The sequence below is a fragment of the Aspergillus nidulans genome, chromosome IV (assembly GCF_000011425.1).
Source record: "Aspergillus nidulans FGSC A4 chromosome IV".
In the NCBI taxonomy this organism is placed as follows: domain Eukaryota; kingdom Fungi; phylum Ascomycota; class Eurotiomycetes; order Eurotiales; family Aspergillaceae; genus Aspergillus; species Aspergillus nidulans.
This window is the reverse complement of record NC_066260.1, coordinates 995726-1012630: the sequence shown is the minus strand read 5'-3', so window position 1 is coordinate 1012630 and position 16905 is coordinate 995726. Positions and strand designations below refer to the sequence as shown.

At 50.7% G+C, this 16905-nt stretch overlaps 5 protein-coding genes across 5 annotated transcripts, besides 1 other annotated feature; 2 read left to right on the top strand and 3 right to left on the bottom strand.

Moving 5' to 3' along the window:
- Nucleotides 1-16905: part of a sequence feature (contig 1.119 1011..137987(-1)) that runs on past both edges of the window.
- Nucleotides 471-1464, bottom strand: ANIA_07102 (uncharacterized protein). The gene is made up of 3 exons (XM_659614.2): nt 1097-1464; nt 936-1040; nt 471-868 (listed from the first exon to the last, which is right to left on the bottom strand). Exons 1-3 carry the CDS (start codon nt 1395-1397, stop codon nt 756-758), a joined length of 519 nt encoding a protein of 172 aa, XP_664706.1. The 5' UTR covers nt 1398-1464; the 3' UTR covers nt 471-755.
- Nucleotides 2315-6346, bottom strand: ANIA_07103 (protein cshA; the record flags this gene model as incomplete). The annotated part of the gene is made up of 5 exons (XM_659615.1): nt 2315-2338; nt 2480-2511; nt 2720-6009; nt 6063-6136; nt 6185-6346. The coding sequence occupies 5 exons, from the start codon at nt 6344-6346 to the stop codon at nt 2315-2317; spliced, it is 3582 nt and encodes a 1193-aa protein (XP_664707.1).
- ANIA_07104 (protein yak1) lies at nt 8174-11446 on the top strand (the record flags this gene model as incomplete). The annotated part of the gene is made up of 8 exons (XM_050611937.1): nt 8174-8723; nt 8784-9046; nt 9098-9297; nt 9356-9515; nt 9569-9828; nt 9883-10002; nt 10057-10415; nt 10463-11446. The coding sequence occupies 8 exons, from the start codon at nt 8174-8176 to the stop codon at nt 11206-11208; spliced, it is 2658 nt and encodes an 885-aa protein (XP_050467906.1). The 3' UTR covers nt 11209-11446.
- Nucleotides 12774-15938, top strand: nip1 (translation initiation factor eIF3 core subunit c). Its single transcript, XM_659617.2, has 2 exons — nt 12774-13193; nt 13293-15938. The coding sequence occupies exons 1-2, from the start codon at nt 12860-12862 to the stop codon at nt 15539-15541; spliced, it is 2583 nt and encodes an 860-aa protein (XP_664709.1). The 5' UTR covers nt 12774-12859; the 3' UTR covers nt 15542-15938.
- On the bottom strand, nt 16039-16895 carry ANIA_07106 (ESCRT-II subunit protein SNF8; the record flags this gene model as incomplete). Its single annotated transcript, XM_659618.1, has 2 exons — nt 16039-16357; nt 16420-16895. The coding sequence occupies 2 exons, from the start codon at nt 16893-16895 to the stop codon at nt 16039-16041; spliced, it is 795 nt and encodes a 264-aa protein (XP_664710.1).

The window sequence follows — 16905 nt, the reverse complement described above, 5'->3', positions numbered from 1 at the left end:
AGTCCCCAGGAAGCGATGAGAAGAAGAGGGAAGATACAAATGCGACAGCGAAGGTGAGAGGAAAGGACGCGAGAAGCGATGGCAAGAGAAAGAATCGAAACGACCAGCCGGCAGATCAGGTGGCTTAACCCGTTTGGGCGAACTTGTGAGACATCGTCTATTTTTGGCCCATGCAGCGCCTCAGGCACCCAGCCCTTCTAAATTGCTGTCGAGTCTAATCGGATTATCGTTCAATCAGAACTACCCTTCATTCCATAATTGAATCATTATTATTCCCAATATTCTTGTAGGGTCAAGGCCTCGCGCATCCTGTCTCACATGCTGGCATCTTCTGGCCACAGTGAGCATAGCCAGATCGAACCTGTCAGCAGTCCACCCCCTATTTATATACTATATGTACTATTGCCGATAATCTGCATCAATATGCACGCTTATCCCATTTCTCAATACGGAAGAATAAGAACAATTAGTGGAAAGATCCGGTAATATGTTGATTCCCAACATTAGATAAAATATTCCAACAGCGATAGCATTACAGATTTAAAATTATGAAACATGGAACCGTTACATTTCGTCTCAGGTCCCAAAGCCAGGACACACACGGCCGGGCATATGGCAATGATGCATGCCCTCCACGGACCGACCCAGCTCAGAGTGGATGATTCATCAAGCCCGCCACGCGCGTCATGAGCCTCTCGAGTCTCGACCACTGGTACCGCGAGAGTCTGACGGGTGGCGGAATGTCATAACACGGTTCACGCAGTGGGTTCGGTCACAAGCTTCACCTCACTGCAAGAGGCGGGGTATTCCGCGTCGTAGTACCGGTAGAGGTAGAATAATTGGGGTGCGTTGTGCCACCAGTCGCATACTAGCGAAGACAGAAAGATCAGATTAGCGACCATACAGAAATCTGCCGGGTTATCAGGTTATCCTACCTAGCCAGCCACCGAAACCCTTCTGCTGCGACCATTGCAAGCCGGTACTGTTGACGGAGAAACCGTCTTGTCCGGTACCGGCGTTGATCTGAACGAATTGCCATGCTGAAGACGGCGTTAATCAGTAATCGATCAATATATGCGAGCTGGCCAGTACTCACCCGCATAGTTGGTAACGCCCCAGGGCGACAAGCCCCAAGGGAATGTTGTGTTGTAGTCGAATAGAACCTTGGTGCCGTTCAGGTAGGCCCTGCTCGCTGTTTCAATGTCTGGTGTAAGGACCGCATCGTTAATGCCAGCGCCCGCGTGGTATCCGTAAACATAGAGATCGTTGTGTGCAGAGTTCTCAGCTCCGGAAGTCTTCAGGTAGAATGTATCGGGGTTCTTGCCGTCCTGGCGACCGGCAAAGACAGTCGTGGCAGCTGCGCCGAGTAGAAGCGAGAGTGTGTTGAAGAGCTTCATCGTAACGAAAGATTGAAGCTAAAACAAAAAAGAAAACAAGACGTTGGGAATCAAGGTATACCCAAAGAATGTGCTGATTTAACGTGTAAGAGATGGCCGCGAGCGGAATCCGGCAGCTTTATCAAACGAGAAGTGGCAAATCGAACTCTCGGTTCGCAAGAGAAATCCAACCGTAGAGTGGAAGGATAAGAGATGCCGGTGTCGAATCCTGAATGTACCCGGAGTTCGTGCTTGATGTTCCAGTGGAATCGCGATGTTTGTGGAGTAGAGGGGCAAACTGAGACGTGCTCTGCACTTATCCGGGGCATCCAGCAACAAAACACCCAGAAAAGACGATCGTTTTCCGCTTCAAAGACCACTTTTTTTCTCACATTTGTCGTGACTGGCCCGAGCTCGGATATTATAAGTGGACCGTGAGGGAGAAACTGGAGCAAAGGTGAGCTAGATGATCACAAGGTCCACACCCGGTTGCTACGGATGGTAAAATAAAGATTGGCAAGCAGCACACCTATAGTTGATGTTCTGAATGACGCTTTGAAACTGCAGGACTCCGTGTAATAGGATATGGTAGTCAGACATGAACATCTCTGCCTAATCAGTTTACGTGCAGTCGATCGCCAATGTAGAGTCACAGACAAGTGGTTGACCCGTCTTAGTTCGGAACACCCGCCCCCATACTCCCTATGGAGTAGATCGTAATGTCATTGATCGACAGACTCGAGTGGTTGATGACATGATAATGTGTTTTTGTTACATTATTTGTTCTTTTAAGTTGCCTTTCAACAATTCCTCGATGGTCTAACGGTCATGATTTCCGCTTGTCACCTGATCAGGAACAAGCGCGGGAGACCTGGGTTCGACTCCCAGTCGGGGAGATTTCTTTTTTTATTTGTGCCTCTTTTCTTCCCTTCCTTCACCTAAAATGAGTTGTCCCTGGTCCACTACAATTAGTGATATGTATGGCGCCTGGGAAAACTCCGCCAGACTGAAACAGATGCAGATCATACCACTTGCTGACATCATGATCGTCTATTATGCAGCGTGATATTGCCTGATTCTATTTCTGTTGATTGTGGACTTACAAAATCTGCGGGCGTAGAATACAGGTCAAATGCTGAGAACATATTTAGAAACGGGTGACGTTTGTTTATCATGTCAAGAACGGCACTCAGAATACTTCATTCGTCCGCCTAGCAACCGAATCCAAGCCCTGCTACGGCCGTCCAGTGACTTCTATATTCATTTACTTACGAGGTTCTCGTTAAACCCAATAAATTATCTTCTCTTGACATATTCCGGTTTCAATTGCCACCTGCCCCTACCATTTCTTCCCCCTTTATCGAGAACAGCAATCTGCTTCAGCATCTCCTTGAATTCTGCTGACTTTTGTGGTGTGGTACAGTACCGGTTAAAATGGTCAATCAGATTCTGTGTGTAGACTGACCCTCCATGGGTTGTGATAAAATCCCGGATCATCGTGATGAAATCCTTCCCGCTGGGCTCATTTCCTGGGGCAGGGCTATTGGTGGCACTTCGAGACGAGGGCGTACGAGAAGAGAGATTAGCTATGATACTTGCCGACGAGGGACCGGCTAGGGCGCGTCTGGCTGTGCTGCTTCGTCCGCCGAACGGACCTCGCATGGGCATTGGTGACTCCTCCGGTTTCCCGGCAACACCGAACTGTCCCGTCCATGTTGGGGTCCCGATTGGAACAGATTTGGCTGCTTCGCCTGCACGGCGGAGTTGCTCAGCGGCTTCAGCGGCTACTCGCTTCGCTTCCGCTTCGATTATCTTGGGGTCTGCTCTGACGACGCGTTTGCCGTTGACGATTTGGTCGTGTTCGAGCGCTGAATGAACGCCTGATCTGGCGAATATACCCTCCATCAGGCGCGACTCGGAGTTTGTGCCGGATTCTCCTGACTCCTGCTTCGCTTGCTGTTCCGGTTCACCTTGGAACTGTTCGATTGCAGCGACTCCGGTTACCTTGCTGATGTCTTGCTTTTCGGCCTCTACGTCTCGCTGGTAACTAGCGTCACGTTCCTTTGGTGCATCTTTGTCCCTGTTTTCCTCGTAAGTGACTTCGGCTTCTTTGAATAACTTGCTTGTCTCCGTTGGGCCTTGACCCTCTTCTCCCAGTGCAAAGAGGTCATATAAGTCACTGAGCTGGAAAGTCTGCCGCTGCTTAGGGTCTTTCAGAATCTTATTTGTCAGAAATTGCTTAAATATCTGACGATGATAAATTTTTTCCTCGATAGTCCCAGCAGTCATCAATCGGTAAATGGTCACATCACGCTTCTGTCCAAGTCGCCATGCACGTTCTCGGGCCTGTACGTCAGTCGAAGGATTCCAGTCAGGGTCGTAAATGATGACGCGGTCTGCCCCGGTGAGGTTGACACCTAATCCTCCAACCTTAGTGGTAAGTAGGAAGACATGCAAATCAGGGTCTTTGTTGAACTCGTCAACCATCGTTTGCCGGTGCTGAATGGGCGTAGTGCCGTCCATACGGCGATAGTTGAAGCCAGAGAGAGATTTGACGAATTTCTCCAAGATATCTAGCATGATTCGATGTTGAGCAAATAGAAGTGTTTTGTGGCCCGTCTCTTTCCATAGCTCGAGCAGCGACCTAACTACTTGCATCTTTCCCGACTTCGTTGGGTTTCCATAGTTTGGCTTGGCGTATAGTAACTTATGATTCTGCAAGTCCGGATGATTGCATATTTTCCGCAGGATATCCACACCATAAAGTACCTGCCTTCGACCTCTGAGAATAGATTGCATCTCTTCCGAGCCTAAAAATGCCTCATATGCTTGCCTCTGCGGCTTTGTGAGCCTGCAAAAGAGAACCTGCTCACTCTTTTTGGGCAGATCAGCTGCCACGTCAATCTTGAATCGTTGCAGAAGATAAGGACTAATAGCGTCTTTGAGGGTCTCTGCACACTTGGCAGCTGTCTGCACCTGTAAGTTCGAAGCGTTGGCATAACCACCCTGCCTGATAGGAAACTCGAACTGGTTGCGAAAATTCACTAACGTGCCAAGACGCATTGGGAAGACAAAATCGAATAGCGACCATAGCTCGGTCAGGTTGTTCTGCATTGGCGTTCCCGAAAGAATAATCCGATGTGGTGTTCTAAGCTCTTTGGCATGCATGGTGATGGAAGTGTTGGGATTGCGAATCTTGTGGCCCTCGTCGAGGATAGTACCTCCCCATTCAACAGGTATCAAAAGTGAAGCGTAGCTCTGCAAGCCCGAATAAGTGGTGACTAGCACATGTCCTTCTTCAACTACTCGCTTGACAACTTTTCTCGCCGCTTTCAAGCCGCTGCTAGAGCCACCAGACCAGTAGGTTCCATACATAAGTGCGTCCTCGCGGCTGCTTTCACTCTTTATGTTCACCATTCCGCTGCCAGAAGTATGCAGAATAGAAACACGGAATGGAGGCCACCAGCGGTGAAACTCGTTGACCCATTGTTTCATTACAGTAGCTGGGCAGACGACGATGATCGGCTTCGTCAACCTCTTGCTATAATGTAGGCCAGCCAGAAATGCAATGGCCTGGATTGTTTTCCCGAGACCCATTTCGTCACCGATGATACCTCCAACTTGCTGCTGGTGCAACTCCCACATCCATTGGACCCCGGTTTTCTGGTAATCGAAAAGAAGGGGATGGATATCACCAGGAATGCGGTAGCCATTGTCTAGGTGTAGGTCTGGCTGGGTCGGATGGGGCTTAAACCACTCCTCGTCTTCAGAGTCCCGGAAGTCTGCTTCACCTATATCAGGAACCTGGTTTGTATCTAACTCCCGAGGTTGCCGGGCACGCTTTCGAGCAGCACTTCGTCGAGATACCCAGTTTTGAAGTCTTGACTGGTACAGCTTTTCATTACCATCGTCGAGTCCGCTGAAATCTTCCACCTCATCACTACTTTTGGCTTTTTTCGCCCTGACTGGTTTCTCCTCGGTCACAAAGTCTTCGTCGTCTTCGGAGAACTCCTGCTCCGGATCTTCGATATAACTCGCTGAATCATCCTGATCTTCGGATGCAGGGCCATCGGAGAGCGTCTCCATGCCCAGGTCCGTATCTTCTGTCTTAACGGAAACCTTACTCGATTGAGTACTTTTTTCTAGCTTTCTTCTCTTCCCGGGCCGCTCATGGGCCTGTTCTTCAGCAGCAGTTGATTCACTTGTCTCATCGAAACCGAAACTAGGGCGCACTAGGTTACGATGGGAGACAGCTGACCGCGCTTTTACCTGTTCCAAAGCCTCCAATTCATCGCGCTCATCCTCGGCATCAATAAGCGCATCCTGAAGGCTAGCTAAAGGGCCGGCGCTCGAACCAGTTCCCATTCGCGAGAACGGTGTAATCTTTCCAGTCCTTATGAGGTAGTCTCTGCGAGATTCGTTGGGCATTCTTCCCGTCCCACTCGGTTCCATGTTCATCTCCTGCTCTTGATGCCTTTCATCGATACGCTGCTGAATCTCTTTGAGATCATTTGCAAGGGCCGTATTACGTTCTTCCAATTTTGCGAGATCATTTTGGAGACGCACCCGGGCTGATGTCCCAATCGGCTGAGCCAGGCGTTGGTGTAATCTCAGAATCTGCGATTCAAGTTTCCTGAGACGGCCAGAATAAGCACATGCTAGGAACAAGACAGATGTGAGAATTACTCTTTTTCTTGGTTCGTCTTGTCTAGTCTCTTATTATCGCGCTCATCGGCTTGCTCCATAAGAAGTCTATCAGCCTGCAGGCATTGTCAGCAATACACCCATCAGGGGAATAAGAGAAATACCTGACGCGTTATATCTCTCTCTAGAGCATCTTGATCGCGGATATCGGCGTGAAGCTCTTTCAAACGGGTCGCTTCGTCTGCCGGACCCGAGCTAGACTGCACAGATGTCGACTCATCCGCAGGCGGAGATGTTTTTGAAGCCTCGAGCCCAACGCCCTGCATCTTGTTCTCCGAAGCGGGTGTACCAAGGGAGTCATCTTGCTCAACTTTTACATTTTGATTCATGATCGACGGTCGTATTCATGTGTGATCGCCAGTCCAGTACTGGATATACCAGGTGACGAGGTGAATAGACGGGTAATATTTGGGCTACAAAAGGGTGGTGACAAGGGGAGTTAAAAGTCTCAAAGAATGAGTATTGGGTGTTTAAGGGTACGGGCAGTGTATCACCGCAGTATAAGCACTTCACAGTCTGCCGCTTGCAGTAAATTTTGGGGGATCATTCTGCCAAGATAGCCTGCTATGACTCTTGAACTGAAAACTTTCGATGTTCTTTCTCTATTCGAATCGTCACCGTTAGGTGACCATCCAGACCGCTGGACTGTAGCCTGGTGCCCACCGCCTTCCGCGTCTGGTAGAATCGTTTTAGTCATCGCTCCACGCGTCCACCAGCCTCCCACGTCACAGTCCACACCCACACATCTGTTCTGCCGAGGGGCAGCAAGTTGCGGCCAAGGGTGTATACCCACGATAGTCGATGAGGTTCTCAATCTGCCACGAATTTGAATTATATTTTATGATATTCAATTTTTTTGAATAGGGAATTGTTAAGGTAGAGGTAGCATCTGCCGCGGACGGCTGTCCAGAGGGAAGTGGCTAGTAGAGTGTCTAGACTTTGTCTAGCGCCACATCGGAAGTTGTTTCGATTGCAAGACACAGTGTACCGGCCTGCTATTGAATTAATATCCCTGAGCTCTAGTGCTGGTAATGAATGGGACGGCCAATTTGGACATGAATCGGGTAGCAATTTACGAGGTACGAGACTCGAGGGGGAGCTGAAAGTATACCGCGCACTGAGATCGTCCAAGAGGCTGGGTTGAAAGGGGGCAAGGCACGGACAAGCACATTAGTATTTGACCAATCCTATTCGTAACCTACTCTCGTTACATCTGCGTAGTCTTTGTCGGGGCGCTGCAAGTATAATAATTATTTCGTGGGGTGTCAGATGCTGATATTGTGGTCCCTGCTCTCTTCCTCTGTTCTCTGAATAACACCGCGTCCCCCTCGGCGCGACAACGCAGTATCCCGCTGTATAGTGCTTCAAAGTCGCGAGATCAGAAAACGTTATTTCCCTCGGAGACATATCGCAGGGAATCTGGTTGATTGTGGTCGTAACTCATGAGCTGAGCTGAGCTGGCAAAAGGAACCACAGTCGGCTGTGGCCTGAGGCCTCCATATTCCCAACTTCACCACAGGCACAATCACGCATCACTGGCCTCCGCCTCCACGAACGTCGGGCCTCTCAGTCCTCTCCCTTTGTTTCCCCTCTTTTCCACGTCTTATTCTTGAAAGTATTCGATCTGTGTCATCATTCTGTGTGAGCGTCTGGCTGGGTCTCCCGTTCTCTCCGGGACTTCCAGCAGTCGAGACTCTCCACTTGATCCGATCTCCCAGCCCCTTCAGAGGCCGAGGATTGTGGATTGCGACCGCCCATCATCGTGTCCCTCACCTCACATGCCCGGTGGCCGTCTCGCCCTGACCCCAGATTGACACCTTTCGACTCTTTGCAGATAATGAAGTACGGTGCAGTCTAGAAGTAACGCCAATTCCTTCGCTCTGCCTTTGACATTTCGGTGTGTGCCAATATTCGCTCGTGTCCCGCGTCCCAAGCCGTTTCCGCCTGATTCGCGCTGCGTTCGTCGACCTGCCGCCCCGCTGCTACGTACCTATCCCGGTCGCAGTGAATGTGCGCTGTCAGCACTCCCAGGCGTCGTCTTAGCTTTGGCTCGAATTCCACGATTGCCGGCGCTCGTGGATGAGTAGGAGACGATGAATTCTCAGTGGCAGCCGTATAAAGATCCCTTGGTGGGTCGTCCTGCGCAATTCAACAATAACGGGTTGACGTCGAATCCGAACACTCAACAGCTGCCTTCGAACTACGGCGGCCAGTCACAATCATCTCAGGCTCCTGCTGGCTACACTTACGAGCCTTTTCAATCCCCGGGCATCATTGCCAAACCGCCTTCGACAAAATCGGCTTCGATGGCGTCGTCCCCAGCTGCTACACCCCATACCCGGGATTATGTCACTGAACAGGATGCCATCATGGAAGATGCAGATCCATATAACCGGGCCAAATACCCAACAAGGTCGAACCATCAGAGCCGACCGTCTTCGCAGTACTTTCCCAGCGAAGGGTCTACCGCTGCCCGCAGATACTCTCCGATGAATGTGCTGTCGCCAACTTTGCCCTACAACTCAAGCCCAGGAAAATCTGGCAATACGTACGCTTTCCCGCCCGCGACGCATCCATCTAGGCAGTCGCCAACACGAACGCCGAATTACTCCTCGCCTCCCCAGCCGTTTCAGTCGCCTCCTTGTAAGTATTTAATTGGTGAATCATGTCTTATTTTCAAATGCTAACTACGAGATGTAGCAGCTGGTTCGCGTCCTCCGAGATTACCTCCATTGCAACCCACAGACATGAGCCCGGATCAATTTTTTGGTCCATCGTCAGGACCTCAGCTCAGCTCACCGTTCGCGCAGGACGGATGGTCACGCACGGGATCCGGGGCCCCTCAGCAGCCGGGGCGAGGCCCGTTGCCGAAATTCCAAAAGATCAAATCGATTCAAGACCTCAAGCCTCGCATCAATGCCCAGCCCGCGTACCGGCGTGCCAATCCTGAGGGTGGCTTCATCAGCGTAAGTCCACGCATTCAGTCCAAAACGGCCTAGCCCTCTGACGTTGAGTAGCCACTTCAAGCTTTAACGAACCATCTTCCAGCTACTTATCGGATATGCAATCCGAACTTTCACTACGAGTCGTCAAGGAACCCACGGCGGGTTCTCACAAAGCCCAGTAAGGGCGTCAAGAACGACGGGTACGATAACGAGGACAGCGATTACATTTTGTATGTCAACGACATCCTGGGAAGCGAAGAGGCAGGGCATAAGTTAGTACCATTGTGCAACAACTCCCATAACCCAGTCAAGTGTCTAACAACTGTCTAGGAATCGCTATCTCATTCTTGACGTCCTCGGCCAAGGGACCTTTGGGCAAGTCGTTAAGTGCCAGAATCTCAAGACGCAGGAGGTCGTTGCTGTTAAAGTAATCAAGAACAAGACTGCGTACTTCAATCAGAGTATGATGGAGGTATCAGTTTTGGATTTGGTAAGCCTTCATGAAAAATTATTTGTATATTGTGCTTACTTTCGTCACAATAGCTCAACAGCAGATACGACAAAAACGACGACCACCATCTCCTTCGGTTGAAGGACACTTTTATACACCGTCAACATCTTTGTTTGGTATTTGAGCTACTCAGCGTGAACCTTTACGAGTTGATCAAGCAGAATCAATTCCGAGGCTTGAGTACAACTCTTGTGCGCGTTTTTGCGCAGCAATTGCTCAACGCACTGAGCCTTCTGAATAAGGCGCACTTGATTCATTGCGATCTTAAGCCGGAGAATATTTTGCTGAAAAAGTCAGTCCATAATTCCGTTGGTGCATTTGGGTAAACTAACGGTGTCTCTTACAGCCTTGAGAGCCCCATTATTAAGGTTATTGACTTTGGGTCCGCCTGTGATGAAAGACAAACAGTTTACACATACATCCAGTCCAGATTTTACCGCTCACCAGAGGTGCTTCTCGGCTTGCCGTATGTAACAGAAATAGCTCACTGTTATTGGCGATCTTTGGCTAATTTCTCTAGATACTCTTCCGCAATCGACATGTGGTCTCTCGGTTGTATAGTAGTCGAGCTGTTTCTGGGCTTGCCGCTATTCCCTGGATCCTCAGAATACAACCAGGTGTGTCGCATTGTGGAGATGCTAGGTTTACCGCCTACCTGGATGTTGGAAATGGGAAAGCAGTCTGGTGAATTCTTTGAGAAGACTCAGGACGAGTTCGGACGAAAGAGTTACCGGCTGAAGAGCCTGGAGCAGTATTCCCGGGAACATAACACAAAGGAGCAACCCAGCAAGAAATATTTCCAAGCATCGACACTGGAGGAAATCATTCGGAGTTATCCAATGCCAAGGAAAAATATGAAACAGGCAGAGATTGAGAGAGGTAAGAATCCTGTACTGTTCCTTATTTGACAACTAACACCGCTGCAGAAGTCAACAACCGCGTTGCATTCATTGACTTCGTCCGTGGTCTGCTGTCGATCAATCCGCTCGAGCGCTGGTCGCCGCAACAAGCAAAGCTCCACCCGTTCATTACACAGCAAAAGTTCACCGGGCCGTTTGTCCCCCCAATGAACTTGAAGTATTCGTCTCTTAACAAGACCCTCCCACCCGGTATTCAGCAGCAGCAGCAAGCGGAAGCTGCGAGTAAGCAAAGGGCGGCACATGCTCAATCCGCCGCTCAGAGCGCGTACACAATGCAAATGAACCAGTACCATCCTTCGGCACATGCGCAGCCGCCACCACCGATGTACACGGGGATGTATGGCGGACACCAACAACCGCCTCCACCATACCCCACACAGCCGCCAGCATACGGCCACCAAATGAATCTTATGCCCGGCCAAATGCCCCAAACGCAATACGGGGCCTCCCAGAGCCTTTATGCACAAGCGACAACGAGGGCTGGCCGTCAACGTGCGTCAACCATGGATCCTCAGGGGGTTCCACCAACTATCCAAAGAGTTGCCAGCCATTTGGATCCCAATGCGCCTATTCGGCTGCAACCAAGCCCGGCTTACTACCCTCCGCCGGCCGATGGTTATGCTGACCCTAACTCTGCAAATCAAAGACGGCGAGGCAGCCGTGTTGGTGGAACACGAAACCGGGATTTCATCCGCACTCTTGAGGACGGCGTCTTGGGGGATGGCTACATGGGTCAAAACCAGTGGCACTAGGTTGCATACTGCCAAGCACAAGTTGAAGGTTGCGCAAGAGTCGTATATAAGGCATTTTCTCTTCTCGTCGGGCACAAGCATGCTCCATACGCGTTAATCACAGATGATATGGACGCAGAGTCGCTCCGATCGTTGCCATGATTACGTCGCCGTTTGCAATCCGCTCGATTCGCCGGTTTCCTTATTCCTTGACCTAGCTCCAGGCGCTCCCGAATTGGTGCTGTATCGATCTCTGCTGCAATTCTCGTTGTGGCCGGAGGGTGTCTGCAGAAGTGAGTTCCGGGGTCGGTCCAAGGACATAGAGAAAGAGCATCTAGTCTCTCAATCTCCATAAGGATGAGCAACCGTTGCCAACTGAAACTAGCTGGCTCGGAGGATTTTTGCTTTCAGTGGTGTACTAGGTTCTCTTTTGGCCCAGGCCTCTATATCCGGGTTTGTATCCCGGCAAATCACCGTCGCCCCAAGTTCATGTACGTGGTTACATTCGGCATAACCAGGAGTTCTTGGGAAGACCGCAATTAATTTCCTGCTGGTTATGTTACATCCATATTCCCGTTCTTTTTCCTTTTTGTGCTTGCCATTCGAACAGCCGTACAGCTGTCCATTGTATGTGTCTACGTCATGCATTTTCTCCATTGCTTTCTTCGCATTTTTCCCCATGCGTGAGGGGACAGCAGTACTATTATACCTAGCTTGGATACTCAGGCCCAAAATGCCAGTTGTGCTGAATCATATCCCGATCGTTTGGGGGTTCCATCTCTGACATGCGAATGGAGGATCGTTTGGTTGCTGCGTGAGGACAGTCAGTCGGGCCTCATCGTTCATCTCAACTCTGAAACAACTGTGGTATGATTTGAGTGCGCAGCCTACTTATTCCACTCCGAAGAATATCACCTCTGCCTGTGCTAGCAGGTTAGTTGTTCTGGCTTTGTGGTTTAGCATAGACTGAGCACAAGTTCGGATGTTCCTTGTCTGCGAGCAGTTTTTACTCGCGGTGTATATTCTGCATAAGACTATAACGTTGTTTATTATAGAACTTCCAAAATGGCAAAATAGCTAAAGTGATGCTGCATCGTGATCAGCGGTTGATAAAATATATAGTCCCTTTCAGCTCCCGTGACCAAGTACGTAAATCTCAACTGGCAAGCAATTGGAGGCTCCTGCAAAGTTCTCTATTCATCATGGAGACTATATGTAGTATTCTATACAGTAAGAAGGCACTTTTGTCATCTACTGTCAAGCAGCATTGACTTGGCTCGAATTGAGTAGCCTTGAAGTGACTTTCGGGCAGCATCACGGCTAACTTTGTCAGGATAACGACAGATTATCTTTGCAGCAGAGCAGAGAAGACAGGCACCTTATCCCGACGGTGCTAGCCTACAACTTACAGTGCCTGATTTATGGCTTCTAGACTGCTATAGTTCTTCGTTGCCAGGTGGGCGCCCGGGGCCGGGGATCATTCCAGTTGCCTAAAACGGTTAGGCGCGGGCTCGCTTAAATTTGTGTGGCTCGCCGCCGATTCCCAACGCCTCTGCGGCAGCGAACTCTCACAACGGGATTTTCCAACCAGGCACCCATCTACGGCCGGCGATACCGACATTTTTATTCTCCGCGAAAGTCGACACGTCCTTTTTTCTGGCCACCCGCAACTATGTCGCGCTTTTTCTACGGCAACGACAGCGACAGCGACAGCAGCGGCTCCGATGAGGAGGAGCTCTACAGCGATGAGGAGGTCGAGCAGTCCGAGGAGGAATCCAGCGAGGAGGATGCCTCTTCGGAGGAGGAGTCTTCCGAGGATGAGGACGCTGGAAAGGCCGGTGCCAGTCGTTTCATGAAGGATGTGAGCGACAGTGAGGAGAGCGAGGAGGAAGATGTGGTCAAGGTCGTGAAGAGTGCGAAGAATAAGAGGTTGGAGGAACTCGAGAGCACGATCAAACTGATTGATAATGCTCAGAAGATCAACGACTGGGCAGTTATTTCGTCAGGTGCGTGAATATCCTGAGCTCGGGTTTTACATGTTTTGCGCTTTTCGAGCCATGCGAAGGAATGATAAAGTGAACTCTGGTACTGATACGGTGTTTTAGAGTTCGATAAGATGAACCGTCAGGTAGTCAAGGTCCTCCAGTCTGGCCCCGTTCCCAAAATCTATGTCAAGACCGTTGCGGACCTCGAGGATTTCGTCAACGAAACTGTCGCCAAGCAAAAATCGTCGAACAAGAAGATGAATGCCAGCAACGCCAAGGGTTTTAACGCCATCAAGCAGAAGATCAAGAAGAACAACAAGGAATATGCTGCGCAGATTGAGAAATATCGAGCGGACAAGGATAGCTACATGGAGAGCGATGAAGAGGAAGAGAAGAAGCCTGCCATCGCTGCCCCTCGGCTGAGCAAGTTGGAGCGCGTCGAGGCGCCTGTCGCTGTTGCTGGAGACGACGATGGTTTTGAGACCGTTGTCCGAGGAAAGACCCTTCAGTACACGCCCGAGAGTATTCTGAAGCATCTGCGTGTTATCGTCGAGTCGCGAGGAAAGAAGAATACCGACCGTCTCGAGCAGATTAAGACCATGGAGAAGCTCCTGGAGGTGGCCCAGACGCCTTACCAGCGCATCCGTGTCTACCTCACTCTCATCTCCACACGTTTCGACCTTTCTACCACATCTACCGCTGCGTACATGAGCGTCGAGCAATGGAAGGCAGCTGAGCAAGAATTGTCTACCCTGCTTTCCGTTCTCGAGAAGGAGCGCAACTATGTTGTCAGTGAAGGTGCCGAGGAATGGGAGGACGATGAGAAGCAGCCTCAGGTTGCTGCTGGCGAGACTTTCTATATCCCTGGCAGTATCGTTTCTTACGTTGAGAGACTGGATGATGAGCTCACGAGGTCTCTACAACATATTGACCCCCACACCGCCGAGTACATTGAACGCCTAAGTGATGAGAAACAGCTGTATACCAACCTTGTGCGGACCCAGATCTACGTTGAAGGCCTCACAAAGCTGGAAAAGACGGAACTACGCCAGGATAGTCTTAACCGAGTGGTGATGAGGAGACTCGAGCATATCTACTTCAAGCCTTCCCAGGTTATTACAATTCTGGAAGAGGGCACCGATAAGGCCCTTCCCTCCGAGCTGGAGACCTCTATCACAACTCGCGGCAACAGTGATGCCCAGACCCTCGTGCAGACGCTTTGCAACTACCTGTTCAGGAACAGCGACGGTATCCTTCGAGCGCGTGCTATGCTCGCCCAGATCTACTTCCTTGCTCTCCACGACCAGTACTACCGTGCTCGCGACCTGATGCTCATGTCCCACTTGTCCGAGAACATTGCCAATTTCGACGTGAGCTCTCAGATCCTCTTCAACAGGACGTTGGTTCAGATTGGTTTGTGTGCTTTCCGCGCTGGTCTCATTTACGAGGCTCAGAACACCCTCTCGGAAATTTGCGGCAGCGGTCGCCAAAAGGAGCTTCTCGCCCAGGGTATCATCCTGCAGCGTTACTCCACCGTCTCCCCTGAACAGGAGCGTCTCGAGCGCCAACGCCAACTCCCCTTCCACATGCACATCAACCTCGAGCTGCTCGAGTGCATCTACCTCACTTCTAGTATGTTCCTCGAGGTTCCTCTGATGGCCCAAACCTCATCGTCTCCCGAAATGAAACGTCGCGTCATTTCCAAGACCTTCCGCCGCATGCTCGACTACAATGAGCGCCAGGTCTTCACTGGCCCTGCAGAGAACACCCGTGATGGCGTCATTATGAGTGCTAAGTTCCTTGCTGCCGGTGACTGGAAGAAGGCCGCCGAGATGCTTAACTCCATCAAGATTTGGGATCTCATGCCTCAACCAGAGAAAATCAAGGAGATGCTTTCCCAGCAGATCCAGGAAGAGGGTCTCCGCACATACCTCTTCACCTATGCCCCGTTCTACGACAGCCTCTCCATCTCGACCCTGTCTACCATGTTCGAGCTTTCCGAGAAGAAGATCGCCGCAATCATCAGCCGCATGATCTCGCACGAAGAACTCGGTGCAGCCCTCGACCAGGTAAACGACGCCATTGTTTTCCGCAAGGGCGTCGAGCTTTCCCGCCTGCAGTCCCAGATCGTCACCCTCGCTGACAAGTCCATGAACCTTCTCGAGGCTAACGAGAAGACCCTTGAGCAACGGACGCAGGGCATGGCCAATGCTTTCCAGCGCGACCAGGGCGCTGGCGCCCGTGGCGGCCGTGGTCCCAGAGGTGGCGGCCAGGCCCGTGGCGGACCCAGGTTACCCGGAGGTCAACAGCGTCGGCCCGGTGGTCAGCAGTTCGGTGGCGGTGCATTGGGTGGAGCGATCAAGGCATAAATAAAATAAGGTTTTTTATAATGGCATGTCTCTTCCTTTTTCTCTTTACTCACGGTCTAATGTTCTTACTGGAATATGACACGTATGATCATTCCTTGTTCTTACGTATGATGTCTATTAGAGGAGTTATTTCAATCTCTCATTTCTTCACCTGTAACTAGTGCAAGTGAGCTTGGCTAGAGTATTAAGGGCTCATAGGTATACCGAAGTTCCATGCTTGCAGAGATGTAGCAGCATAATGATAGACGGTGAATCCAGCCCCAACCACTATCGCACCATCGAAGTGGCTATTGTCACTTGTAGTCCTCGACAATTGGTTGAAGTTTGATTTAAAATACCTGGTCGCTGCACGGAGCCCCAAAAGCCCACATCGGTAGGCTGAATGATGGTACTACGGCGACCCAGAATAGTGAATTAGGTGCCGTAACATGGTTTAGCATCTGCCGCGAGGATTGAAGCAGTTGTCAGAAGAAAAGCTAGATACTTTCTTGAGGCGATCAGCCAGCGTCGCCGTCCGAAACGAGGTTCTGGGGTGACCAGTATTCCTCCTCCGCGGACTGGAGATCCACCCAAACAAGACCATCTGCTAGAAGATCATCCATAACGGTTTTTGCGCGAGCCTTTTCCCAGTTTAGATTGATTTGAAGCATTGAAACGCTGACGTAGCCTAAGACCTGTATGACCTCGAGCACAGTCGCTTGGTCTGTATTCAGCTCTTTCGGAATTGAACGGATATATTGTTTGCTGCCGACGAGGATGGTAGAGAAGCCAGACCCCAGCGGCTCGAGTGCCTTGACTGCACGGAGAATGTCGTCGCTGGAATGCGAAAGTCATGATTAGTTGATCTGTCATAAGGTGCCTGGGACTCGGCTGCATACTCAGTAACCTCAAGTCCACTGCCTATCGCCCTACCTTTCCCGACACGCTTCCGGCACTCCTCGACACCAATCAAGCCCCCGTTCTCCCTTCGAGTCTCGCGGCAAAGCTCGACAACCCGAACAGCAACCTCAAAATAGAAGTCATTCATGTCACCGCCCATAATCTGTGTCCAAAAGCTGGAGCCGTCACCCAAGGCCTTGCGTCCGTTCTTGCCTTTGACGTTGCTAGCTGCGAGCGGGTCGACGCCGATGGCATTGCACATACGAGCAAACTCCGCGCGGAAGGTAGGATTTGATTTGATTGTTGAGCTATGTTCTAGCGCGAAGTTGTGAAGGAGGGTCTGGAATACGGAGAGCTGGGTCTGCAGCGAGGAAGTGTGTGTAGACCGTAGATTTGCGCCATGGTTGGCATAAGATTGCGTGGCTTGGGTACGGTTCGCGAAGGCGCCGAGCCCAACGCCCCGACGAGAGGCCATAATCTGTTGC

Bases quoted from the DNA above. Each gene is read 5' to 3' on its own strand.
- ANIA_07102 (XM_659614.2), bottom strand. From the start codon at position 1,397: ATGAAGCTCTTCAACACACTCTCGCTTCTACTCGGCGCAGCTGCCACG. The intron at 1,041-1,096 runs GTGAGTACTGGC...CGCCGTCTTCAG, and splicing joins GGGCGTTACCAACTATGCGG to CATGGCAATTCGTTCAGATC. The intron at 869-935 runs GTAGGATAACCT...TGTCTTCGCTAG, and splicing joins GGGTTTCGGTGGCTGGCTAG to TATGCGACTGGTGGCACAAC.
- nip1 (XM_659617.2), top strand. From the start codon at position 12,860: ATGTCGCGCTTTTTCTACGGCAACGACAGCGACAGCGACAGCAGCGGC. The intron at 13,194-13,292 runs GTGCGTGAATAT...ACGGTGTTTTAG, and splicing joins CTGGGCAGTTATTTCGTCAG to AGTTCGATAAGATGAACCGT.